Genomic DNA, 27,780 nt, shown 5'->3' with positions numbered 1-27,780 from the left:
TCTACGGTCACGAAGTATCACAATGTACTGTATATTTCAGTGCTTCACCTGTGTTACCACTGTACGTAGTATGTCAACAGTGACACAAAACTACAACTCACCTGGCCGCATTCCACGGTGACCATTTCCGCCAAGTAACATCCGTATATCGGCAGGCCAACAACGTGAATCGTTTCTTGACGTGAAATTTGATTATAATAGGCGCTTTCTGAAGACCCACGCACGATCACCGCCTACGATGTTCGCCAACGAGTGGTGAGAGAGACAGACAGACTCAAACACTCGTTCATACTCACCGACATACAGTCCCCAGTCTAACACACAGACATCCATACTCAAAAACCACACTTCTTACACAGCCGCTCTCAACCCCACACACACTCACCTACTCACTCACCCACTGTGAAATACACACACTCACCCACTCACTCGCCCACTCTCAAATACACACACTCCCCCACTCACTCAACCACTCTCAAATACACACACTCACCCACTCACTCACCCACCCCCAAATACACCCACTCACCCACTCACTCACCCACCCACAAATACTCACCCACTTTAAAATACAGACACACACTCACTCATATACCCCCAAATACACACACTCACCCACTCACTCACGCACCCCTAAATACACACACTCATCCACCCTCACATACACACACCCACCCCCAAATACACACAATCACCAACTTACTCACCCACTTTAAAATACAGACACCCACTCACTCAACTACCCCAAATACACACACTCACCCACTCACTCATCTACCCCACATACACACAAACACTCACTCACCCACCCCCAAATACACACACTCACCCACTCACTCACCCACCCTCACTTACACACACTCACCCACTCAATCTCTCACTCAAACAAACACGCACTGAATCCTACACACGCTCAAACACATACACACCGATCCACCCTCGTCCAGATCGAATCTCACGCACACACATTCATACTCACCCACACTCAATCACATCCGCACACACACAACACCCTCGCCCACCCAGTCTCACACAGACACTCAACATCTCACACACTCAAACACACCCCAGTCACGCAAATCCACACACACACACCGAACCGCTCTCTCATAATCCACACTGAACCTCTGTTACGTACTCGCACAGACGGTCAACACCGAGAGACGTGACGAGGAGCAGGAGAGCGTCATGACCCCGTGGACAGCGATGCCTCTTCTGCTTATACTTTTGGTGAGGGCCACCGCTCTTAACGGGCGCCACGGTGGCTAGGAGATGTTATCTACCTCGCCTCGTTTACAGGAGGTTTTGGGTTCGATCCCGACCTTGACAGTGCCTGCTGCTGTATATTTGTAGTTTGCGTGTCTCTCATCATCATCACCACGGTTGTTAGGAGATGTGAACTATCTCGCCTCGTATACAGGAGGTCGTGGTTTTGATCACGACCCTCACTACACCTTCTGTTGTATATTTGGAGTTTGTGTCTCTCTCTCTCCACCCGGGTGGTCGACTGGAATTTTCTCCAGGTTCTCTGTTTTTTCCTTTGCACATTTAGAATAAATAATCACACGTTTCGAGTATGTGGCTGCTGCTATACATTTGCACTCGATGATGATATCAGCCACTTAACCTAGCCACCGTAACTAAAGTATATGACGTGGCTTTGGAGACCGATGCGTGGCTGCCAATCTATCTGTCCCCCATTGGTTGCCCTTGCCGCTTGACTGTCTGAAGGCGTCTGCCTGTTTTAGACTTAAATTGTTTACAACGTTTACATAAACTGCGGTTAGATTGTTGTCCTTCCACCCAACCTCCGATTATTATGGTTTGCTACATACGATGCGAAAGACGTTCAATATGCATATATAGGTATAAAGCACGTATATAACAAACAAAACACTATGGTACCACAGTAACCCATGCCTTGTTATACACTCGACTAATTTGTTCGATAGATATATGCACCCACGACGGCAGCTTGGGGTGTCAAGATTGCTACGTGTTGCCTCCTAGCAGACCAGAGTGCCAAAGCAAACACACACACACACTGGCGCGTGTTACCTTGTGTAGACGAGTGGCAATGTTGGTTGGATATATAACACACTCTCGATTATCCGCTGTGCAGTTGATCTGATTTGCCGATTAACCACAAACCTGAGATTTTGCCGTGAATTAATAACTCATGGGGTTTTCCCTTAAGGCTTAATACAGGGTTAGATCGTGTAAATATATGTGTCGTTAAACCCACCACCACCCGACACAACCAACTTGTAAGGTTGGTCACGTAAATAGAACGGGCCAATTTGTTACTAGTGAAGTATTGGAAAATGACGGCAGGAAACTCCTTGACGGGAACACACTTCTTTTATTAAATCTTGACTTGTAACGATACAACGCGTGGCCTCTCTTCTTCACAATGCGGTCACCATACAACGGTACAACTCGTGACCTCTTCTCTCCGCCTTACGCTTTTCTTGACTCTCTTAGATTCTGTGCTGCTGGCTCTCTGTGCCTCGTGTAGACTCCGCGCCTCGGCTACACTCTTCTCTCGTCTCGTGTAGACTCCGCGCCTCGTGTAGACTTTGCATCTCTCTCTCTGGCTACACCGTATGCATACTCGGCTCGTGTAGACCTTTCTCTCTCTCTGGCTACACCGTATGCATACTCGGCTCGTGTAGACCTTTCTCTCTCTCTGGCTACACACTATACATCACTCAGCTCGCGTAGACCGTTCTCTCTCTCTGGCTACACACTATACATTACTCAGCTCGTGTAGACCGTTCTCTCTCTCTGGCTACACACTATACAGTACTCAGCTCGTGTAGACCGTTCTCTCTCTCTGGCTACACACTTATACCTTACTCTCCTCTACTCTCCATTACTCTCCATTACTCTCCTCTCCGGGCTCTATCTCTGCACCTTCGTCTTCATTCTTAGATGGTTCCACTTCTGCCCCCTGCTCCTCTGTGCATCACCTTATATACCTCTTCTTCCCGGGAGACGGAGCGGATGCGGACCTCAACGTCGGCACCGCTCCTCAGTTACCCAATCCCCACGCGCTATCTCTACGATCCGGTTCCGCTCAGCGCGTGTTTCCACTCCCCGACCAATCACACCGCGCTGCTACCCGATCACTCCCTCTGGGCGCGTCACCGGCACACAGCCAATCAGCAGCACTACCCCCACCCGCGCACTGACGCCTGCTCCTCCCCGTCAGCGCGCGTCACCACACACACACCCGTACATACGCGCTGGCACACGACGTATACACCCAGCGCGTATCACCACTACATCACCCCCTCCCACATAGCTTGCAGCCGGCCCGGCTGCTAACAACAACCAACCGCGACGATAAAACGACAACCAACAAAAAAAAACCCGTAACCCCCCGAGTGTGCCCCGTAACATAACAACAACAACAACAAGAATAACTATGTACAGATTGACAATGAACACGAAAAGTCAACAATAACACGATACGAGCAAATTCCAAAAAACGAACGCGCCCCACGTCCCTGCGACTACACGCAGTGACGAGGCGCTCCAACTGCCCCGACTCCTCACGAGGCAGGTCATGCAAAGTAGCACGACCTGGCGCGAGTCCGTCTGGCTGGTCCGTCGTATGGGGTGGGACACTGACGACCGTCCGGCGGTTCCGGCTGCTCCAGACGGCGCGGAACGGGCCTGAAAGGGCCGGCCCCGCCGCGGAGATCCGGCCGCCGGTGATCGGCAGCTGTCAGTTCCGAGACACCTGGGAGCAGATCAGGCGAAAATACGTGTGGATCAGGCAGAGACATTTCCCCCTCTGGGTCGCCGGTCACGTCACACGCCCGGCCATCACGACACAAGGGGAGGCCATATGGAGGCGAGAACGGTTTCAGTCGGGAGGGGTGAACGTACCAACGGCGCTTTCCCCACTTTATCTGAACGCACTGGGGCCGTGCAACGCGCACGACCTCCACGGGTCCCCTCCACGGTCTCAACAATTTAGGCGACGTAGCCAAGGGTGCCTGAGGGCAATGCAGCCAGGCCCTGTCACCTGGTTTCCATTCGTGCATGGACACCTTCCGTGCCCGCAACCGTTCATTAGCAATTTGGCGAGCCCGCGAATTAAGCCGTGCGGCCTCCCTCGCCTCTGTCAGCTTGTGAATATTAAACTTAATATGTTCTGCCAAATTAGAATTAGTTCGTGGAGCGGACAGGCCAAGTTGCGTTTCCATTGGCAGGTCAGCTTCCCGACCGTACATCAAATAGAATGGGGAAAACCCCGTAGCTGCATGGGGGGCCATTCTATACGCGGCAAGGACTCCCGGGACCTGCAGGTCCCAATCTACATGTGCCTCGCACACCTGCTGGCACAGCATGGAAGTCAAAGTTTTGTGGAGTCTCTCCACCAACCCGTCTGTCTGCGGGTGGTACGGGGAGGTACGCACCTTCTTGGTACCCAACAGATCGCACACCTCTTGCAACAATTTACTCGAAAAATTTTTACCTTGGTCGGTCAGCAGGCGTTCGGGAGCCCCCTTGTCCAGGACATAGCCCTGGACGAAGGCATCCGTCACAGCCGCTGCCGACTGGTTAGCGAGAGGCCACGCCATAGGCCATCGGGTAAAGTATTCGACCCCCACTAACAAATATTTATTCCCTCTCGGCGTGACTGGGAAGGGCCCCAAAATATCGAGTGCAACGAGCTCGTTGGTACGCGAGACCTGAATAGATTGCAGCGGTGGATTGGCTGCCACGGGCGGTGGTTTACGCCTGGCGCACTCAACGCACCCCTTCAGAATATGTACCACATCACTTTCCATTCCCGGCCAGTAATAGTCACGCTGAAGCAGGGCAAGCGTCTTGTTAACTCCCAAGTGCAAGAGGCGTTCGTGTGCCGCCAAGACAACCCTCCCCCTCACAGCGGAAGGCACCACGAGTGCGTTCCGCCAGGACAAACTGTCCCATCTCAATAACACGCCCTGCTCAAGTACATAGGAGCCGGTACGCTCCTGGTCCCCCTCGGGACCCCCAACCTTGCGGCGCAATGCTAGCAGCGAGCTGTCCGCCATCTGGAGGCGGCCCCATTCGCTGAGCGACAGCGAGAGCAGCGAGTCCCGACCCTGAGAGGCAGTGGAATCATCCACGATCGGTGCGCCCGCTGTCGCAGCCAGTGCCCCCATCTCCCCCGCAAGCGTCGGTTTACAGCGCGCCGATCCCGACAAACACGCGCATTCATCACAAGGCAACAACCGTGACAAGCAATCGGCATTTGTGTGTCGCAACCCCTTACGGTACGTAGTCGTAAACTGATAGTCCTGGAGGACTTCCAACCAACGCGACAACTGGCCCGAGGGCTGGGCGACCCTCAATGAATACTGTAGCGCCACGTGGTCCGTTCGGACTGTAAAGTGACGACCATAGAGATATGGCCTAAACTGCTGCACAAAAAAAACAATGGCAAGCAGCTCGCGACGGGTGACACAGTAGCGCTGCTCCGCCGGAGACAACACCCTACTACCGTAGGCGACAACTCTTTCGACACCCCCAACGACTTGGGATAGCACCCCCCCAATGCCCGTGTTGCTAGCATCCGTGTCCAGCAAAAAGGGACTGGCAAAATCGGGATAACACAAGGGTGGGGCACCCACCAAGGCGTCCCGGAGGGAGCGAAACGCGGCCTCCTCCTCCGGTCCCCATTTGAACTTCACTCCCTTCGCCGTTAGAGCGTGCAAGGGTTTTGCAATAGTGGCGAAGTGCTCAACGAACCGCCGATAATAAGAAGCAAACCCGATGAAACTACGCACGTCGGAAACGGACGTAGGTGTCGGCCACGAACCGACACAATCCGTCTTCGCGGGATCGGTGGAGATCCCCGAAGAATCGACAATGTGACCCAAGTATCTAACCGACCTACGAAGGAGGTGACATTTGGCCGGTTTAAATTTCAACTTAGCCGATCGCATTCGCAAGAACACCCCTCTCAATCGCCGGAGGTGTTCTTCAAACGTTTTACTGAAAACAATGACATCGTCCATATAAATCAAGCATGTATCCCACTGCAAGCCCGACAAAACCAGCTCCATAAGTCGCTGAAACGTCGCTGGAGAGGAGTGAAGTCCCATGGGTAACCGGTTAAACTGGAACAGCCCCCCTGGAGTCCGAAATGCTGTCTTAGGTTTCGACTCTTCGTCGAGCGGCAACTGCCAAAACCCCGATAACAAATCAAGAGTCGAAAAATATCGCGCACCAGACAATGCATCGAGGGACTCATCCATCCTGGGGAGCGGATACGCGTCAGCCACAGAGATCTTATTCAGGCGACGGAAATCAACGCAGAATCGCAGGGACCCGTCCTGCTTCTTAACCAGCACAATAGGCGCTCCCCACGGGCTAGAGGAGGGCGAAATAATATCGGCTTCTAGCATATCGTTAACAGCCGACTGAACATGTTCCTTCTCCACGGGACTCAGTCGGAAGGGATTTAGCCTGACCGGCGCCGCATCGCCCGTTTCAATGTGATGGTGCAACAAATCCGTGCACCCAATGTCATACTTATGTTTACTGAATACATCAGAGAATTCAATGAGCAACTCGCGCAGCGCACCCAACTGCGCCGCCGACAAATCGTCCGAGGCGGCACATAGCGAATGGACCCACTCAAGGTCTTCCTTTGGCTCAACGTTCCGCGCGGGGCTCGAGCCCACCTGCGCAACCAACCCATCATCCACAGGGACCTGCGCCGCGTGAGCCAGCACGGTGCCCTGCGGAATGACAGCTGGTCGCGACCCCGCGTTCAAAACCATCACAAACGGATCCCTGTCAGCCCGCACCAAAGTGTGAGCCACCGATAAATCAAGACCCCCGACAGCCTTGTTAGAAGGACCCAAAAGCATACTTTGTCCCGAAGCCTCCCTCACCCATGGTTTCCGCAACCGGAGGGGAATCAACATCTGTGAACCCGGGGGCACTTGCACTGTCTGCGTCACCACCGCTTGTATCGTAGCGCACGCCGTCCGAATGTCAGTAGGGCCCGTCAAAAATGAAATCCGGCGACCCGATGGCAGTTCAACGCATCGTTGATCGATAAGAATTTTAATAGGCATTTTAGCCAAAAAATCAGTGCCCAAAAGACACGGAACTGCCAAAGAAGACGAAACGAAAACGGGTCCCGACAATTTGATATCTCCAATGCAAATGGACGCCCTAACCTGACCGATAATGCCCAACGATCCCCCATTAGCGGCGTAAAATGGCACATCCACTGGAAGCAGCGGACGACATTGGACTGGAAGAATATTATAAATGAGGTCCGATATAATAGTTGCCGATGCCCCCGTGTCCACTAACACCCTAATCTCAACCCCATCAATAGATCCCGTAACAACGGACGAACCCGCCGAAGCAGCCACAATTCTATGCCCCAATTCCGCCCATTCAATGTCTCCCTGGTCCCGGCCGAACCCCCCTCGCCGAACCGAATCCCCGAACCTTAACCGGCCCTCCTCCGCCGCAACGCGGCGTCCCATGTGTGCCGAATAAACAGGCCGAGCGTGTGAGGTGCCGCGACTTGCCGGGGATTGTAGAGATGACTTGGGCTCTCGGTCGTCGTCCAGCCGAGCTCCCATGGCGCGCTGCCGCGGAGCGCGGCACCCGGACGCCACGTGGCCCCGGAGGCCGCAGTTATAGCACGTGACGAGGGTCGGAGTAGATCTTGGTTGCTCCGACTTTCGGCCCGATCGCAGAGGCGACCGGGCCCCCGGCCTCCAGTCCCCTGGTCGTCCCGTGGCGAACGCCTCCTCTCGTGGGCTGACGACTTGGGGTTCGGCGACCACCAAACCCGGGGCTGCAACGACAGCAGCGTTGCAACCAACGCCTTGCTTCCGTTGTAGGGCCTCGTGCGCTTGAATACTCGTGGCGACTCTCAAAGAAGAAATATCAATCTCGTCAGCTGTGTTGATAGGGACCCCCAGGTCCTGCGCCAACTTGAGCAGCTGCTCCAAAACCATCGCGTCTTGGCCCTCCTCGTCCATCCGAGGGAACGCAGCATCAGCAAGAGCCAGCAACGCCGTGCGATAGGCCAGCGCGGTCTCCGTGGCCGCTTTCCGTCTTGCGTAGAACTGATGGCGGCACGTAGAGAGAGGTCCGTAGACCCTGGCCAACAAACCCAGCGCATCCTTCAGCGTGGAGCGGTCCGACTTTCGTGCAGCCCTGAAGGCCGCGAGTGCATCGTCGTCCAGCATGGCGGGCAATGCCCGCAGCGCCGTAGCATCGGACCACGCTGACATCTCTTGATGCGCCAAAAACCTTCGCTGAAATTGGCCCCAGTCTCCGCCTTCCGCCTTGAAGGCTGACAACGTGGGCAGGCGCTGCTGAAAAATGAAGTCATCCGCCTCGTGGTTCCTCTCCGCCTCTCCGTCGGTGTGTAAGATGGCGGCTCCAGCAGCAGACGTAAAATGGCGGACCCCCTCGCGCGCTGATGACGTCGATGCGCGCGCTTGGGAACCCACCACCACGTGGCGCTCGCCGTTCCCGCCAAAAGTAGGCCCAGGCGCAATGGCGGGAATCCCCCATTCGTTTTGGCGGGAATCTGCGGGGCGACCTTGTAAAATGTCCCCCACCGTCCCCGCTCCTCCCGACGAGCTGATCTCCGCCAAGATGGACGCGGCGGCGAGCAGCAGCTCCGCCAGTCGGGAGTGCGCCTCACGAAGCCCGGCGTCGGTCCCCGGTCGCTCGGCCGGCGCCGTCGACGGATCCTGTAGCGTGGGCAAGTCCTCTTCCTCACCCCCCGCCACCAGCGGCCCCGAGTCGTCCAGGTTTTCCTCGCGGTCAATCCCGTGGGTCCTACGGGTCTTCCTTGTCTCCATGCTTGGAAGCCCGTTTCACTTCTGACGCCAGATGAAGTATTGGAAAATGACGGCAGGAAACTCCTTGACGGGAACACACTTCTTTTATTAAATCTTGACTTGTAACGATACAACGCGTGGCCTCTCTTCTTCACAATGCGGTCACCATACAACGGTACAACTCGTGACCTCTTCTCTCCGCCTTACGCTTCTCTTGACTCTCTTAGATTCTGTGCTGCTGGCTCTCTGTGCCTCGTGTAGACTCCGCGCCTCGACTACACTCTTCTCTCGTCTCGTGTAGACTCCGCGCCTCGTGTAGACTTTGCATCTCTCTCTCTGGCTACACCGTATGCATACTCGGCTCGTGTAGACCTTTCTCTCTCTCTGGCTACACCGTATGCATACTCGGCTCGTGTAGACCTTTCTCTCTCTCTGGCTACACACTATACATCACTCAGCTCGCGTAGACCGTTCTCTCTCTCTGGCTACACACTATACATTACTCAGCTCGTGTAGACCGTTCTCTCTCTCTGGCTACACACTATACAGTACTCAGCTCGTGTAGACCGTTCTCTCTCTCCGGCTACACACTTATACCTTACTCTCCTCTACTCTCCATTACTCTCCATTACTCTCCTCTCCGGGCTCTATCTCTGCACCTTCGTCTTCATTCTTAGATGGTTCCACTTCTGCCCCCTGCTCCTCTGTGCATCACCTTATATACCTCTTCTTCCCGGGAGACGGAGCGGATGCGGACCTCAACGTCGGCACCGCTCCTCAGTTACCCAATCCCCACGCGCTATCTCTACGATCCGGTTCCGCTCAGCGCGTGTTTCCACTCCCCGACCAATCACACCGCGCTGCTACCCGATCACTCCCTCTGGGCGCGTCACCGGCACACAGCCAATCAGCAGCACTACCCCCACCCGCGCACTGACGCCTGCTCCTCCCCGTCAGCGCGCGTCACCACACACACACCCGTACATACGCGCTGGCACACGACGTATACACCCAGCGCGTATCACCACTACACTAGTACGACACCACGGGTGTGTTGGAGAGCAAATCCAAAACATTTACAAACTCAGTACTAGTAATAGGTTTTTACCCTTTCAATTGGTACAAAAACTGACACCTTTATACAAGGCATCATGTTTGCAATAACCACAACACAAGCAGTCAAAATGCAAACAAAAAGAAACAACTCTGATGATGATAATATGCACTGTCCTTGAAGTTGATTGGTCCACACCCGAGACAGCTTTTCTTAGAGCCTAGTCTCCATTGGTGTTGGACCTGATGACGCCTTTTGGTGTTGGACCAGATGACGCCTTTTGGTTAGGAACCACTGGTGTAGTGTATAGTAGTGTGTGTGCTCCTAACCTGCCCTGATAATTATTTGGGCCACTGTGGGTCTTCATGGGTCTGGGTGTATGCGCGTCTGTCTGTATGTACGCACGTTTAACTTCTTTCACATAGTACGTAGCCAACCGTGCTAATGGGAGGTTCGTATATATTTTTTTAAAACAGTCGTAATCATCATCACAGAGGCTAACACAACAACATTGGTGTGGAAAACACGAGGTTATGAATGGCACGATACTCTGCCTCAAATTCTTAAGGAAACAGGCCTCATATCGCACATATCCATCTCACATCCGCCGTAACGCTCACTGGGTCGAAACCAGTCCAACCGACTTCTTTACACTTTACCACAAGCATGGGGTAAATGAGAATCTGGGTTTTCCCTAACCTTTATTTTTGTATCGCCGTCGACGGCGGTGTTATGTCCCTCCAGCGGTAAACGCATTCACCACCACGTTGCAGACGAACCGGGGTTCGATTTCCAGTGGCTGCCCCGATCGCGACTGCGTGTGTCACCAACCCTAATGTGTAATGGGCGTCCCGTGACGTCGTTCACAAGAGCAGGCCATTGTGTGCCAGCGTCACGGTCCGAATGTAGCCACAATTCGAAATTTACTTGCAAATGGAAGAAAAATAAAAATTCTGGTGACACTGAGACACGAGGACCACGATGCAGTTCTTCGGAAACTGCTGATGGTATTTTATTTGCGTAATGTGCACAAGGCGGAGTGATTTTACACGCTTTCTTTTAACTCACTCTGTCTGTTGTTGTCGTTGTTGTATCCTCAAATCTTGCAACTCAATTTTAACCCACTTCCCAATGTGGTATCGACTGCAAACTTGGTATACTTTTGTCATTCTGATGACAATACTCTATTCTATCATAAAAATACGTATTTTTAAACATTATTTTGTATATGTTATGTTTCGGCTTGGGTCTAATTGTCCACGCTCAACTGACGTTGGCTGTAATTGGCCACGGTCCCTTACGTTATGGCAAGCTTCGGGGCCACTTCCTGGAGTCGTGGAGTTCTGCCAATACTAGTACATTTCATAAAAGCATGTTTTAAAATGTTTTTAAAAAATATTACTTATTTGTACACGTTTCTGTATTATTGTTTGAAAGCCCTGGGTAAGTGTTGGGTGAGATGTGTATGTATATGTGTATGCTGGTCTTTCGCACCACCGTACGTAGCCAACCATGCTAATATGTGGGTCTCTATAGGTCTCTATAGGTGTCCCTATGGGTTAGGGTGTCTGTAAGTCTGTGTATGTACGTATGTGGAGCTTCTTTTGTACCATACGTAGCCAACCGTCCTAGCCTGTGGTTATTTGTGGGCGATGGAGGGTGGGCAGTGGTGGTGATATTGATGGACTGACTGATGCTGTTCAATCAGTTGAGAGCCCAATTCTATTAATTCAAGCCTTCGATTAATTGACGTCGTCCTTGTGTTTAACTAAGCCAGAGGACGTGAGACGAGTCCCTTTTGCGAATTGTTAGACTCGGTAGGACGGATATAATGTTTGTCTTCTCTCTCAACCCTGTGTGAAACCAACCCTCGCACTTGGTGAATAGCCAGTACAGTATGGCTGCTGCCGCAATAACAACACAATATTGCACAATACCTCAACTTCCTTATTGGAGCCAGTTAAAGTGATCACATTGCTGTCGCAGAGGCAACATTGGGGTTAGTGTGGATAGGGGTTAGTGAGAGGGGGGTAGTTCTGAGTGGATATGTAAACATTTCCTTGATGTGGCACGAATTTTCCAGAAATATTTTCACCTCGTTTATGTGGTGGAACAGTCAATTCCACGCTCGCTCTATGCAACAATGCCTGGCCACGCTCATAGGCACACCAAAAAAACCTCTAAAAATGTTCCCCTTGTTATGAGCACTTTAACAATGCAGTCGATCATGAATTATTCGGTGCGCTATTATCCAACATTACCTGGCGAAACCGCTCCCAATGAAAGTAACGAGTCCGGCTATCGGCACCGCGGGTGTGACAAAAAAACGTAGCTATGCTTTATTTCCGTGTAAAATAGTATATACACTACATTATACACTACATACAACTTAAACAATGAAAATACTGCACGTATGAACATTACCACATGCACCAGCTCCCGTAGGCAGTCGCCAGGAGTCACCGCGTCCGCGGGCGTCGTTGCTGGAACCTGTGTGGAGATCACTCGCTCGCCATTATTTCCATTGTCGTCGATATGTGTCGGGACCGCGTCGATGCCCTCGACGGTCGCACACATAACACGTCCGGGGAGGAGTGGCGGCTCCGTAGTGGGCCCCCTGCCCACTCCCTCTCCCCCCATTACGCCGCTGTCCACCCTCTGCTTCTAGTCGGGCTACCCTTCCAGATAGCCCTCCTACCGTGGCGCGTAGGTCCCCCTTCTCGGACCGGATGGTCTCAACGGAGGATTGCAGCTTGGTCATATTTCTATTCGCTTCCTCGCGTATATCTCCTATGCCGGTCTGTATCCCGGCTACCCACCCTGGGGTTGTCTCGCGGGGCCTCGGGGTTTCCCTTGCTCGTCCCTTTGTTGGGATGGCGAGCTCCTCCTCCTCTTCCTCGTCTGAGAGTAGGCTCGCCACGGCGCACTCCCGTCCCCGCCCTCGAAGCTGCGTGCGCTCACCGGAGAGCTTCTCGCATTTACGCGCGCGCTCGACAAGGGTGTTGCAGGGGAGGCGTGCACTGTCTACATTTGGCCGCCACCACGGGATGCGTGCCAAATATCGCTGGCCCTTCCCGGCGGCGAGGCCCTCAATTAATTTTGCCTCGTACTCCGGGTATGCGATCTGGGTCAGCGCGCGTAAGTCCTCGGTGTAATCTCGCAAATCCTCGCCGGGTTGGCGGCGGCGCACCTCTAAGGCCGCCTGCGCTTCCTCCTCATCATATGTGCCGAAGCGCAGTTTAAGCTGGCGCATTAATTCCCATCACTGAGTTTGTATGCTTGCGGGCAAAGCTTCCACAAAGTCGGCTGCCCGCCCATCCAAATGCATCTCCATCTGCTGCAACGCCTCCGCGTCTGTGCAGTCATTAACATTTTTAGCACCTCTGATGCTGCGGGCAAACGATTTCCATGACGGAATCCCCTTGCCCGTGAACGTGCATTTTATTTTAGCCTGGGTTGGGGCGCCTCTCTCCCTTGGAGGTGCGGGGGATCGTACCACCTCTGACAGCAAATTGTCGGGGTCGCTGGCCCCCGAGATCTCTCCCTGCTGTGTTCTGACTGCAGGGGTCCCACTGCTTCCCGACCCCTCGCTATTGTGCGGACCGCCGCTGCCGCCACTGGGCTCATCGCTCACGGGGCAGGGACTGTCGCCTGACGGTTCCCCTCCCTGGGTCGCCCCACCTCGGGTCCGCGAGAGAGGCATGGCTCGTCGCCGGCTCCCGTACGTCTGTTAACACGGCGTTGCCTCTCCTTCCATCAAACGCGACACCTCCCATCCCCCAGCCCCGCGCAGCACTCACACACTGTGAGCATACGTGCACACAGCACCGCGCGCGTTCCCACTCTCTCTCCTTCAATCAAACGCGACACCCCCCCTCACACAACCCCGCGCAGCACTCACACGCGGTGAGCGTACGTACACACAGCACCGCGCGCATTCACACTCTCGTCGAAACCACACGAGGCTACGATTAGTTATTAATGATTTATTATCGGCCGACTGCGATTCGCTTTTAAGTCAGTAAGGATCGACAAGGCAGGCCTACACTATCGCCCGAGGGTCTGTACCTGATTTATCTAGTTTGATGGACTCTAAGCAGTGTGGGTTTCCCTAGACTCAATCCCAACACATCTCTTCAGTTACTCACAGTTAGACGCTCCTGTCGGCTTGTCCTCGCAGCACGTCGACACGTCGCACGGACATTCGAGTGGCTGGACTCGGGAGTTGACGGCCCGGGAGCTGACTTGAGAAGAACCCCTCTATGCTTCCCTCACCCCTCTCTTTATCCTCCTCACCTCACAGGGGGTCCCGCTCCGCTGGCCAATTAAAGTGCTTCACCTGTCCCCTGGCTGGCTTCGGGCGGTTCGAATCTGGTTAGCGCGACGGATTACGTCGTCTCATCGATCAGTGGGCGCAGCCCCATTTTCCCGCTGTCCGTTTGTGGATTGCGGACCCCTGCCTGCCTTGTCATTACGTGTGTGTGGGGGTGCGTTTCAACCGTGGTGGCTGGACAGCCCTCGCCGTGACCATACAATCTCAACCCGGGGCACAGTGCCACGGTGCGAACCAGCATCGGGGGAGGTCGCCCAATTCCCTGGCCACAGGAAACCGTGAAGATTATCCCTATGAGGGCTTTCGGGTAAAAACCTGCCGGCCAGGAGACCTCCCCTCGGAGCTCTAGGTGGGAAAATGTGTGAGGGTGTGTTTATGTGGGGGGCGGTGAGGGGGAAGCGGGGTCGGCCCCTTCGCTTGGTGGTGGCGAGGTCGTAGATGGGGCGCCCGCTGAGCGGCTTCGCGGCGGCGGCATCACAAATACAGTAACGTTTTAAAGTAGGATGTTTATTTAATTAGCAGGTTTATATTAAGACGTTAAATTTCCCACACTAACAGCCACCTCGCTCGCTGAGCTCGACGTTGCTGCTCTGCGATCTTCCATTAACATGCTAATCTCTCACAGCAACATAGCCACCTCCGTGCCCTGAGTCGTGGAAGTCGCTCTCCGATCTTACATTAACATGCTAATCTCTCACAGTAACATAGCCATCTCCGCGCCCTCGTGGAGGCCGCTCTCCGATCTTACATTAACATGCTAATTTCTCACATTGACATCACTAGCCCTGCCCACTTCGTTTATGACCCTTGGGCTACACCCAAACAACGATGTTTCGATCGCAACACATCGAAACGTCGTTGTTTCTGTTTTATTTATTTTTTTATTTTTTTATTTTATCTATCTACGTGACTTTACTGAAATAACCAAAGAATATAAATGTAAAGCACTATAAAAATAGGCGCAATACCTGAAAATATAGCATCATGAAGAATGTGCAAATAAAAAATTATTTGGTGATTATTTGGCGTTTTTGAAAATCTGGCACCCCCTTTCTCCCCGAAGCCCCTGGATAATCGAAGATCTACCGTAGCTATTATTTTAACCTCTCACAAAGTGCTGGGTTGGGTCAACCTCTGATTTGGAATTGAACTTGCAAATTGGAAAATTGGTCCATCTAATGCCATCAGAATGTGACATTTTCCAACATACAAGGTGTGTGTGTCTGAAGACAATTCTCTGACCATTTTACCCGTGTTATTGAACACCAGGTATGGATTCGGGACAAAATACCAATGCGAACAAACGCGTCACAAAAACAACAGCGGCACAGCCTTTTTGAAAGCACCGGGACTGTCGCAGATACCAGAATCGCGACGTTTGGCGACGTCACCCTGAATCACTCCATTCTGTGTGAATTTTCTCTGCAGGTGTGTTGTGCACTGCAGGAGCAGTCTGCCGCCAAGGAGTGTGGAGATGGATTCTACAAAACACAAGAAGGAGTTTGCTGCCGGTTGTGCCCTGCAGGTAAAAGCAACACAAAGGCACGGAGACTCCCAACGACAAAGTGTAGTACCCGGGTGCTTCCTGTCCCCACCAAGTCACAGGCACTACTCCTGTAGAAAGGAACCCAACTGGGCCTTGCTTTTACTCCGTGACCTCATCATTTTCAGGATACAAAAAGTGATTCGATACTGAAGAAATTAGTTTTTAGTCAAGCAACTGTACTCTGAACAGAACTTAACACTGGATGATTGTCAGTGCAGAGCGCGTCTCTCTGAACCAACGTGTGGTCGCTGTGTGTTTGTAACAACTCCATTGCTTGCTTGCACTTCGTTGTCCTTCAGGGACGTTCAAGGTGAAGGACTGCATGGCTGATGGCAGGAAGGCTTTGTGTGACCTGTGCCCTAAGGACACTTTTAATGACAGAGTCAACCAGGAGGAGGAGTGCTCGTGGTGCAGCAGCTGTGGTTCAGGTAAGTGGCAGCACAGCAAGTAGGTTGCTGTCATATCTGCAATGTGTGTGACACTCATCTTTTATATGCATGATGGGTGTTCCTCTGGATACTCCCATTTTAACTGGCATGGAGAAAAGACAAAACTTGACGAGCAACTGACCAAAAGGTTATAAAAGAGAGACAAACCCACCTTGAACTAAATATTCCAATTGCCCAAATCATGATCTTGTCAAGAGACAACGAATGCCTGGGAACTCTCACACGCCACTGAAGATGACATCACCGAACCACATCTTAACTCCCATTAGTAGACTCCTTTATTCATGCCAGGGTTAGGCAATTGTATCCTAACAGACAAGTGGAAATTAAACTTGAAATGTGTAATTCTCAGAGCTCGAACTTTCCCAAATTAATTGAAAAATCTATTATAACACGATAGTTTTTTGGTGCCGCTACTTAACATCAACTCGGTATAATCACAGGCAGCTGAAATTCAGATTCAAATACAGGATATTACATGAATGTTGAAATTCGTTTGCACTATACATAGCCAACCATGCTCATCATAGATTGCACATTGTGTAGTGTATAATAATGTCTATGTTTGTTTAACGTTTTTTGCACCGATCGTAGCCAAACGTGCTATTCGGAGGTTGTGTATAGTGTAGTGTATAGTGTAGTGTATAGAGTAGTGTATAGTGTAGTATATAGTTGTGTGCATGTACGTATTCATAATATAGATTTTGGGGTTAGATCACGTGAATATAAACGTGTCGTTAAACCCGACCCCACCGAAACAGCCAATTCAAAAGGCTTGTCACGTAAACAAGACATACCAATTAGTTACGAGTTCAACACTGTGGTGTGTTGGAGAGTAATTCCACTACAACATTTTCAATTAGAGTAACGTGATGTTTCACCAGTAATTACAACCAGTATCATCAGGCAACAGTCAGAGTTGTGGAGAAATTCTCCTGTTTCGTTCTTAAATAGAGGGGAAAATGTGATGTCTTCACTTGTAAGCCAATCAGGTGTGAAGACCGGGGGAGGGGTTAATGTATGCATATCAACACATCTAATGCAATGGATAACCATTACCGGTTGGTTATTCATAGGGTAATCAACTTACATAGTGTACATGCACAATGCGCATGCGCAATGTATATAAATTATGCATGCACATTATGCATGTACACCATGCATGTGTAATGGGTTCTGGAGACACTTGTAGAGGCGACTCTTTATTATAACACACCACGCCAACAGTCCTGATACAGCCTAGGGACCCAGCCTACTTCTAGCGTGCCTGAACTGGCTACGCTCTCGGGTCCTCCGTCTATGATTTCCCTAGGGGAGGCTACCTGACCCGACCCAGCCAAGGTGCGGGTCCAGACCTCTGGCTTCCTCGGACCTCGCCCTTACAAGGGCGTTGGGCCGGGAGTCTCAGAGTCTCACCACTGGCCCGCACAGCATCCCGGCCCTTACAAGGACAGTGGGGCGAGTGGGTCCAGGGTCCTAAGCTGGCGGGTCTTGGTTCTTCGGTCGGCGACTGGCCCAGATCAGCTGGGGAGGTGCCCTTTTTTACCTCTTTGCCCATCGAGGGGTGGGGTTGCGTGGAATCCTGAGCCCCGAGCATTCCCCCCCCCCCCCCGTTGGAGCGCCGAGGGGCCTAGCTGTCTGGGATCCTGAGCCCCCAGCAGCCCCTCCCCTCTTTGGCTGGTACTGCAGCCCCTCCCCTGGCGGTACGAGGTACCCTTGCAGATGGGCCCCGTCTACCACTGCCGGTAAGTGCGGCCCATCTACGGTACTACACATGCACATCCTGCCATTTTTGAGTGCAAGAAATCGCAATATCTGTTATTGCTGCTCCCAGTGAATTATTTGTCTTTTGTCAAAGTGACACTTTTTTGCTGATTGCCTGTGTCGGGTGGTGGAGGGTTACGACACATTTATAAATACCGCGATCTAACCCAAAAACGTTGATTATGAATAATATTGGTCGCGAAAGCCTGCTACGTGTTAAACTGATTAAAATTGTATTATATAATTACAATAAACCCACTCCTCCGCCTCTGATCTCTACACCTGATGAGTTCACTGTGATGGCGTCATCTTGATCTATTTAAGAGCAGAAACAGGTGGTTTGCTTCACTATTCTGGCAAATCGCCCGATGATGCTGGTTGATGTAATTACCAGCGCCACGGCACGGTACTCAATTTGTAAATGTTGTGGATTTATTTGCCAACACACCGGTGGGCTGAAGTAGTAAACTACACTATCCACTACACTACACACTACTATACTAGAAACTAATTGGCGCGTTGTTTACATGACAATCCTTACTGGCTGTGTCGGGCAGTGGAGGGCTAAGATACATTTATACTTGCGCGATCTAACCAGAAAACCTTTATTATTAATACATGTTTAACTTCGTTCTCACCATACAAAACCAACTGTGCTAATTTGTGTGTCTCTGTGAGTCTGTATGGGTCTGGGTGTCTGTGGGTCTTTGTGCATGTATGTTTATTGAACTTTCGCACCATCTATAGCCAACCGTGCTAATCTGTGAGTCTCTGTGGGTCTGTATGGGTCTGGGTGTCTGTGGGTCTCTGTGTGTGTATGTTTGTTGAACTTTCGCACTGTACGTAGCCAACCATCTTCGTTGAGACTGATAAACTTTCTCATTGTAGGTGAGCAGGCAGTTGTTAACTGCTCCTTGGCACAGGACACGGTGTGTCGGTGCACGGAGGGGATGAAGAAGGACGGCGATTCGGGAATTTGCCTGCCTGAGGAGCCATGCCCATGTAAGCTGTTTTGTTTCTCTGCTGACAGAGACAGCCTGACAACTGAAACAGCTGAAGCTGTCTGCAGAAGAAGCACGAATTGAACATCAACCTTATGTCTATTGCAGGCTTCAGGGACTGCATGTATGGTCAAGCACAGCCACGTGTGATGTTATCATTTCACTACCCTGTGCAATACTGAACACCTAATATTTATTGTCCCTACACAGAAGTTTTAGGCAGGAGTCCCTTTGCATCCAAATCTGCACACTTGGTAGTAGTGCTTTTACTTCTCATTTCAGAGGTTTGTGGTTTCAGCCCAACGGATACCCTAGTTAATTTTACTGGTGCATTCAACAAAATTAAATGCGCCATCTGCTTCACGATGTATGATAGAGGTCTGGTAACCTTATTTTTAAATAGAAGGCCATGTGTTCTGGTATCACGGTTTAAATGTTAAAATTACCTGCAAAGTTCGTTCTTGGGGGAAGGCAAATAATCAAAAAAGATCGCCCCCAACTGTGAAACTGCTGCACATAATAATCTGTGAAAAAGCGCCTTCACGATATTGTTGTGCTAAACAAACTATAGAAATAATGCAAAGAGCAATGATTTTATGGTTTGATTTTGATTTGATAGAGGTTGTGTTAATGCAACTAACTGGATTCCCATGCATTGCAATACATCGAATAGACATGAAAAGTAGGCGTAGAGGGGACTGTTGTTGACAGCTTGTTGTTTTTTCTCCTTCATAAATTTTCAGACGCCACAAGAGTCGTGTTGGCAACAGTCCTCAGCATCGTCCTGACTGCGCTCCTGTTGCTCATAGTTTACTTAAAAATGAAACTGAACTGGTCGTCTTTTAAAAATATGTTTATGCGATCCGGTAAGTGGCAATGTTCCGTGCTTAGTCCAAAGATATCATTTTGGTATTGGGGATGAAATGATACATCTACCAAAATGTATTTTTACTCCCATTATACGTGAATTAAAATGTGCGGAGAAATCACGTCTCGGCACGAGCCGCCTCTGAATGCTCTCTGCAGACACCACTGCACATAATGATACAAATGAGCCGCATTCCTTTATAGAGCTTGGCTTCGGTGTCATTTGAAATTGTCCCTTGGAGAGTGTTGCTGCTGGTGACAGTCACCTCTGCCTGCCTCAACTCATCCAAAAATATTTCACACTCGAGTAAAGTCGTGTTGGACAGGACGCTCAATTGAAGTGTCGTCGTTACTTCTTGGGTGCTTACCGCTCATGTGACAAAGAGAGGAATTGGACAATTATCGAGGTCCCGAGGGGCATCGAGATAGGATTTGGACTGATTCAAAAACGACCGCAAAACTGTCTGTTTATGGTCTTGAGCCGCAGGTGATGACATTTTCATCTTGACAATGCAATTATGCATTTTTTAATTCCAGTTAAGGTCTATCCAATCTTAAACAATTTTTATTTTATTTATATAATGTAAATGCTCTCTTTCACTCTAATATCGCCATGTTTAGTATTCTGTGTCCAATTATAGAATAGTTTATCGTTTTGGACCTATAAGAAATTTATACAACCATATCAACTGTGCTATGAATTCATGATAAACTGATTCTATCGGATTTATTTCAGACACTACTCATACAAATAAGAAGCATGATGAAAATCTACCGCTTGTTTATAACGTGCAAAATGAACACAATGAGTCATATAGAGTTCAGGTAAACTCAACACACCATGGATGCATGATGACACTACTCTACATTGTTTCTGTGTGTAAGCGTGCATACCAGTACACTGAAAACTCCATCCCAGATCGACAGAAATAATTGTAACCGTGTCTTCTCCACACGCTACAGAGGACCAATGAGAGCAGCGAGACAATGCAACAGATACGAGAGAACAAAGATAATCTCAAGGCCTGAATCGGAGTGGATCCCTCGGCCTTCCTGGAGCATCTCAACGGCCTCAATTTGATTCCACGGCCTGTTCATCAAGCGGCCGTCGACAAGGGCGGAGAGGAGAGTGTGGAGCTCGTATTGGACCACTGCATCAGCCAGGGAGAGGCAGGCTGTGATAAACTGTGGGACGCCCTCTACTCTGTGAGGAAGCAATACGTGCAGCTGTGGAAGTGGATTCAGAAACACGGTACGACCCACGTAAACGCACCACAAAAAAACAACTACGGCTAAACAATTTTTATATTACCAGGTGCAAGGGCCCCCACTGAGCTATGTGTCTCTTTATTTGATAGCAGCTCAACGAAGTAGCTGAGATCATCACGTGGAAATGTATAGCCGCAGCCAAATACTCTAAACATGTGATGCTGATTCTACAGACTCACTCATAGAGACCCATACTTAGAGGCCTACAGAGATCCGGAGGCTAAAATAGAACCATAGAGACCCACAGAGACCCATACTCATCGAAACCCATTCTGAAACAAAACATTTTATTTTATTTTACCAGGTAAAGCCCAACTGAGCAATGTAGTAGCTCTCTTTCAGAATCGACCTGGCTATCACATGTGATAGATCAAGGAAGTGGCTTATCATCACGTGGAAGTGTATATAAGCAGTCAAATCCTCTTAATGTGGAGGGGGAAACCAGAGGATATGGAGAAAAATCCACACGACCACGGGGAGAGAGGCACCGCAAACTCCAAATATACAGCAGCAGGCATCAGGGTCGGGATCAAATCCACGACCTCCTGTATACAAGGCGAGGTAGTTAACATCTCGCCACCGCAGTTTCCCACCAGTATATTGATACTGAATGGATTTTATTAGAGTCAATGAGGGAAAAAATATGGATATGCATTGCTTTTGTAATGCTTTCTAACACGAGCTCGTCCTCGGGGGAAGTAATTAGCGACAATAACGCTACGTTTAAAGCCGCACAAGAATGACGCCCGCTGCGTGACTGAACAACAACACGTTACGCTTGAGAATGTTTGAGTACTGATATGAACTTAAATATGTTATATGTTGTGCCTTGATTCCAGAAGCACAATTGTAGCTGAATTAGATACAAAATTAAATCTTTGTTGAACGATACGTTTGAAATTCATTTGCACCTCTGTTGACTGCAGGCGAGGCATTGAGGGCCATTCGAGATAAGGAGTCGGATCTGAAGCTGTGGATTGCCAGAGACCCCAAGCATCTTCTGCTGCAGCTGATGAGCCGAGGACGAATCTCGAACGAGCTCTTCACTCAAGCCAAGGGCATCCGGGATGGCGCGGAGTGCGCGGAGCTGCTGCTCAAATACTTCATAGAGAGAGGGAACGACGACTGCCTCAAACTGCTGTTTGCTCTGCAAGCCGTGCAGGATCGTTATCCTGGAGTCAAGGAGTGGCTGGGAGGCCTTGGTAGCAAACAATCTTTGAGACACCTTCCACCTCTTTCATGTTAACCGGCCATCATCTCTTCCAGTGACATGTCTTGCCCAAGTGTAGCCGTTGTGAGCTCAGCTGTGATGAATCGCATGTATACGTTGTGCACTCTGCTAATTGCTGTGGGGAGCCAGGCGCATTTATTTAATTATTATAAGTGAAGGCAATGATGCACAGCAGCGTGTAGACTATTCAGGGTAGAGGGCACGCCTCCAATTCAGATTTGGGGTGGACTACGTGTTGCTGAGATTATACACTACATTTGCTCCATTGCAACATAAAAATGCAAAGTAAAATTAAAATTACATGAATGTAATATTAATGAATGTAATATTAATTAAGCGACTGACTGGAGCTCGGTTAATGTTAATTGACTGTTATTTGAGTGTTTGGTGGTGGTGATGAAGATGTTCACAATGAAGACTTTAATATTAAAGTTGATTTCAATATATAAAATACTTATCACAATTGGGTCTCGAGTATTAACACTGGTTCTCAATCCCATCAACAGAGGGACTGAGCTGAGGTGTTGTTGTGACGTGGAGCGTGATGAGGGGTGTTGGTGCATTGGGTTACGATCGCAGGCAACGCAAACGCCCCTCGGAAGAGACACTTTGAAATGTCGTTTCATAAACCTCTGGTGCTCATCTATTGTGGAGTCGCCCTCACTTCACAGGAAGACAGAAACACAACGCGGAGTCACAACTCATCATCGTTTCCGAACTTTATTATTGTTAGTTTAACACATAGTAGTCGTTTAGGGCATTCGCGACCAATATTTATCCACAATGGAGTTTTTTCTTTGGTGAGATTGCGTAAATATCAATGTGTCGTTAAACCCGTAGCTACAGGCTACGTGCTGCTTGGAGGTCTATTGTTAAGTGATACACGCCTATACAGATCACCATACCTGGATGGTGATTAGCTGTGAACAGCCAATAACTGGTATTGCGATTTTTGCACCCAAAAACGTCAGGATGTACATACAATAATAGATATCCGTAGTCATTTATGTGACTACACGAACCCCCCCCCCCCCGGTTCTCGCACCTGATTAGCTCACAAGTGATGACATCACAGTTATCCCTCCTCGATTTAATATAACTTCTCCACAACTCTTACGAATTGGCTTTGTCGGGTGGTGGCGGGTTGAACAACACACATTCATTTTTACGCGATCTAACCCAAAAACCTCTTATGGATAAAATATTCTAGAAGGCTAACATTATGTTCAGCTGTCCAACCTGCTCTCGTCCACTCCTGAAGGCTTATTCAGTGTGAACGGTGTCCCTTTTGTGGTGCCGCAGGCTTCCTCAGGAGACTCTCGAAGTGCCCCGTGGTTCTGAACAGCTACAGCGACGATTTCCTCCGGGACAAAATCCGCTTCCAGACGAGGGAGCTGCTAGCGGCACTGCGGGACGACCTGACGCCTCTGCTCTCCCAACTGCATATCAGGAACATACTCACCGACAACAGTGTGAGGGTATGTCGGCAAAGATAATCGTATTCACATTCATAATCATCATTTATCATCTCATAAATAGGTTTTTGGTATTCGGAGACCGAGGTCTCGAACTGTTATAGCCTCGCGTCAGTCTCTCTGCTGTCACCCCCTCGGTGTGGAACTTTCTGTCCCGTTGCACATCCTCAACATCAAATGCACTCTGATTTTTAAGCAACATCTAAAGGGTCAGGCTTTAGAGCAGCTGAGCTTGGCACCGTGCCTTTGAGATATTGACTTGTCTGCTAAATGTGGTGAGTTATAAATGTCATTGTTATTTGGCCAGTATATTGAATAATAATTTAATGTTAGAGTGCATTTTATTTTGCAGATGTAAAAAGGGATTAGAGTTCCACACCGAGGGGTGACAGCAGAGAACCAACGTGAGTCTGTTACAGTGTAGTGTATAGTGTAGTACATAGTAATGTAGTGTATAGTGGGGTGTATTGTATAGTAGTGCATAGTGTAGTGCTATAGTAGTGTATAGTAGTGTAGTGTATCGTGACGTCAGGCTGTAACAGTTCGAGACCTTTGGTGTCTGAAGAAGATTTGGAGCGACGATGCTGTGTAGAGTCCTACCATGAGCCTTCAGTGCAAGGCGAGAGTTGTGAGGCGAGGTGCAGTGGTGGGGAACCGGTGGTTAAGGGGTGATGACAAACGCAGGCGATTATTATAATTTGTCCTTGCTGGGGAAAGGGAGCCAATGAAGAGCACGGAGAGCAATGGCCGAGTCGAGTCGTGGGTTGGTGGACACCAAGGAAGACACGAGGAAGGTTGTTCTGTAACCTTGTAATTTGAAGACGTTGCTCGATGATGATTTGGATGGAACGACATTGCAGTAGTCGAGGTGAGGGCCGACCTATAACTGCAGGCGACGGTGTTGGCAATATTTATGGTAATGACTGGACGTGGGTGACGAAGAGTAGTTGACATGAATGTCCAGAGAAAAGGTGGAAGAATCCAGTGTGACAACGGTGAATTTGATGCGGTCCATAAGGGGAATGCTGGTGCCGGTGATCGTGATGTTGAGCGGAAATGAGGGTGACATGAGCCGCTGTCTGGTCCCAATGAGTGTGGCTTCAGATTTGGCTGCATTTAAAGAAAGATCATGCGACCAGAACCAGTGCTGCGAGGCTGTTGTGCACTCTGAGAGATTTTTAATTCATTGAGCATTAGTGGGATTCATTGGTGTATATAATACAATGTCATCAGCATAGGAGTGGTATTTATTTCCGAAACTATTAATAATTTGGCAGCATGGGGGGATGTGTAGACATCAAACAGTAGTGGCCCATGCACGGAGCCATGGGGTCCCTGCACGAGTCCTTTGTGATAGTGGATGTGGATTCACCTTTTTGAAGAGGTGGTTCTCTCTCAGCCACATAGGATGAGATTCATTTTAAGACTATTTCTCCAATTCCAAAGTCGGACTCAAGAAGACTGGTAAGCTGGTAAAATTAACAAATTCGAAAGGTGATCGAATGCCCAGACCAATGAGAGCCGCGATTGCAGCAGAGTCGACGATTAAATTGCAGTCTCCATGGAGTAAGTCGGACGGTCGGCAGATTGACAGGGACAGGCGTTTGGCGACAAGATAATCTGAGTCTTAATTTGAGCAAGAGTACGACTGTCACGAAAGCACTATGGATTGGCTTTCTAGGCTTTACAGAACATGTCCCATTTTGAGTCTACTGCAGAATTGGTTGACAGTGATAAATCAGAGTTATCAGCAATGAGTGCTATGTGTGTGTCTGATGTAATTCCTTTAGTGCTGGTTTTGTTTCCAACTTTTTAGGGGAATCCTGTGATCAATGTGGCCAGTATTCTGCAGGGGTAAGTCCCGAATAGCAAAATCAAATTTATCCAGAAGTGTTTGTTCATATTGGATCATCTTTACTCGAGTTATTGTAGCCACAGGCATTACAGATTGACGGAGCCAATTTTAAACTTTTGGTTGGGAGGCGTGAACAACAAATATGGGACCTTGTTGTACGTGTCTCACAATCACGCGCACCAAGTCAAACTTTTGTCATTAACGTTGCTTCACGGCTGAAACAACACAAACAGAGTGGTTCTGGAGTATTGTAGGCAAGTGGCTCTGAATAATCACCATCGCTATAGAAACGTCATTCCGCTATGAACGTCGCTTCTTGCGGTCATGTGTTCACCCGCAGGAAGTGAAAGAAATGCACGCTCGGCAAAGCAGCGAGAAGGCGACGCAGCACATGGTGGAGTTGGTGATGGCGAGGGGGCGACGCAGGGTCAAGCAATTCTGGGAGGCGCTGTGTGACCTCAGGGAAAGTTACCCAGACCTGGAGCACATCTTTGAGAAATTCTAATGGATGGAACCAGAAAGAGAGGAAGACCTAACAGAGAATGGCTTGACGACGACATCATAACGAGATTGGTGCCAGAAAGATGTGGCCACTACTTGAGCAGATTGACACTACAAGACAGAGAGAGGAAAGTGGAAACAACAAATCTTGATTTAAAGCTTTCGTGACGGCAGAAATTCATACTCTCTGGGTCTTTCGGTAAAGTCACGTAAATAGAATAATAATATTTTAATTTTATCTACGTGACGTTACCGAAAGACCCAGAGAGTATGGAAACAACAAATCATGAAATGTGGAGTGGACCACCTCCTACGACGGGGCTATCTGTCCATGGATCATGATGATGATGTATGAGTTGTGGTGCAGTGGTTATCGCACTACACTAACCATGGTGGCTAGGAGATGTTAACTCTTCCGCCTAGTATGCAGGCGGATGATGGTTCCATCCGGAACCTGACGATGCCTGCTGTTCTATATTTGTAGTTTCCCGTGTTGGATTTTTCTCCCAGTTCACGTTTATAATCAACGTCACGCATTATTTGGCTCCTGCTATAAATTTCCACGTGATAATATTAGCCTCTTCGTTGAGCTAACATTTGTGGTAGCCAGATTTCTTCTGAAAAAGAGCTACACAGCTCAGTGGGGCCTTACCTGGTAAAATAAAAATTAGTTTAGATTTTTTTTTATTGTTATCTACGATTGTTGCTGATAATTGTGAAGCAATGTGTTCAACTAAAAGTGAGATTTACCTTACATTATTTAGAGTGCCATGGCTATGGTACAATCGAGAAAGGTAATTATTTGCCACTAACAAACATTCATGACAGGAAATATTTTCTTCTGGAATATTTGTCTATGACCGTGCAGTGTTTGTGTGCATTGTGTTTGTTATTGTAACGTTCTGACCCTGTGCCCCTACTGGACATCTGGTGAGATGTTAACTACCTCGCCTTGTTTATAGGAGAACGTGGGTTTATTTCTGACCCTGACGATGCCTGCTGCTGTATATTTGGAGTTTGTGTGTCTCTCTCTCTCCATGGTGGTCGCGTTGATTTTTCTCCGGGTCCTCCGTTTTTAAGAAATAGTTTTATCTGTGAAAAGCAGCTGTATAGCACATCGGATTCCTTCTGCAGTATAAATATTCTAAATCTAGTCAGGTTATTGACAAGTCCTTTTCAATAACCAGCTGTTGCTGATACGTACAGCTAACTTGCGTTGTCGTATGCGGTACTGTACATTAATAAAATGTGATCACTTCCTATTGCCGGGTGCTCGTTATATCACCTCACACAATACAACGCAAATATCCCCCGTGTAGCCCATAACAGACTGTTGGGGCAAGTGTCTGTTAGTAATAGTGAGTAGCAGCACCTATGATGAAGGCTGTAATTTTGGCAAACGAGGGGTGGGTGGCCAGCACCCTACGCCCGACCGTCTTTGTCTCCCCAGTGGAGATGTTTACACACCCCACCAGGTACTCATTTGAGGCTGAGTCAACCTAGGGGAGGCCCAGGACCAGTTCAGATAACCGTCACTGGTGTTGGTGGCTGTGGATGGAGGAATCCAACTCTGGTCACCGGGTTCCTAGATACACACAGACACACAC

General features: G+C 49.4%; 1 protein-coding gene across 7 annotated transcripts; it reads left to right on the top strand.

Annotated features, from left to right (window-relative positions):
* LOC144733026 (uncharacterized) lies at positions 1–27,433 on the top strand. Of its 7 annotated transcripts, none has more exons than XR_013588300.1 (9): positions 1–255; positions 1,147–1,230; positions 15,644–15,740; positions 16,061–16,189; positions 18,863–18,976; positions 19,719–19,841; positions 20,579–20,667; positions 20,806–21,094; positions 22,038–22,126. XR_013588300.1 is itself a non-coding variant. In XM_078614748.1 (9 exons), exons 7-9 carry the CDS (start codon positions 22,124–22,126, stop codon positions 26,175–26,177), a joined length of 531 nt encoding a protein of 176 aa, XP_078470874.1. In that variant the 5' UTR covers positions 23–255; positions 15,644–15,740; positions 16,061–18,976; positions 19,719–19,841; positions 20,579–20,667; positions 20,806–21,094; positions 22,038–22,123; the 3' UTR covers positions 26,178–27,433. The 7 variants fall into 7 exon arrangements, 4 of the variants coding, with proteins under 4 accessions (XP_078470874.1, XP_078470873.1, XP_078470876.1 ...); XM_078614748.1 differs by lacking the exon at positions 1,147–1,230 and adding exons at positions 23,645–23,820; positions 26,013–27,433 and having other exon boundaries at positions 23–255; positions 16,061–18,976; positions 22,038–22,313; XM_078614747.1 differs by lacking the exon at positions 1–255 and adding exons at positions 23,645–23,820; positions 26,013–27,433 and having other exon boundaries at positions 279–1,230; positions 16,061–18,976; positions 22,038–22,313.
* The last annotated feature ends 347 nt before the right edge of the window (positions 27,434–27,780 follow it).

The sequence above is a fragment of the Lampetra planeri genome, chromosome 45, assembly GCF_965212315.1.
Source record: "Lampetra planeri chromosome 45, kcLamPlan1.2.h2, whole genome shotgun sequence".
Taxonomy (NCBI): Eukaryota; Metazoa; Chordata; class Hyperoartia; order Petromyzontiformes; family Petromyzontidae; genus Lampetra; species Lampetra planeri.
The sequence above is the reverse complement of the archived record's forward strand: the minus strand, read 5'-3'. Positions and strand labels throughout refer to the sequence as shown.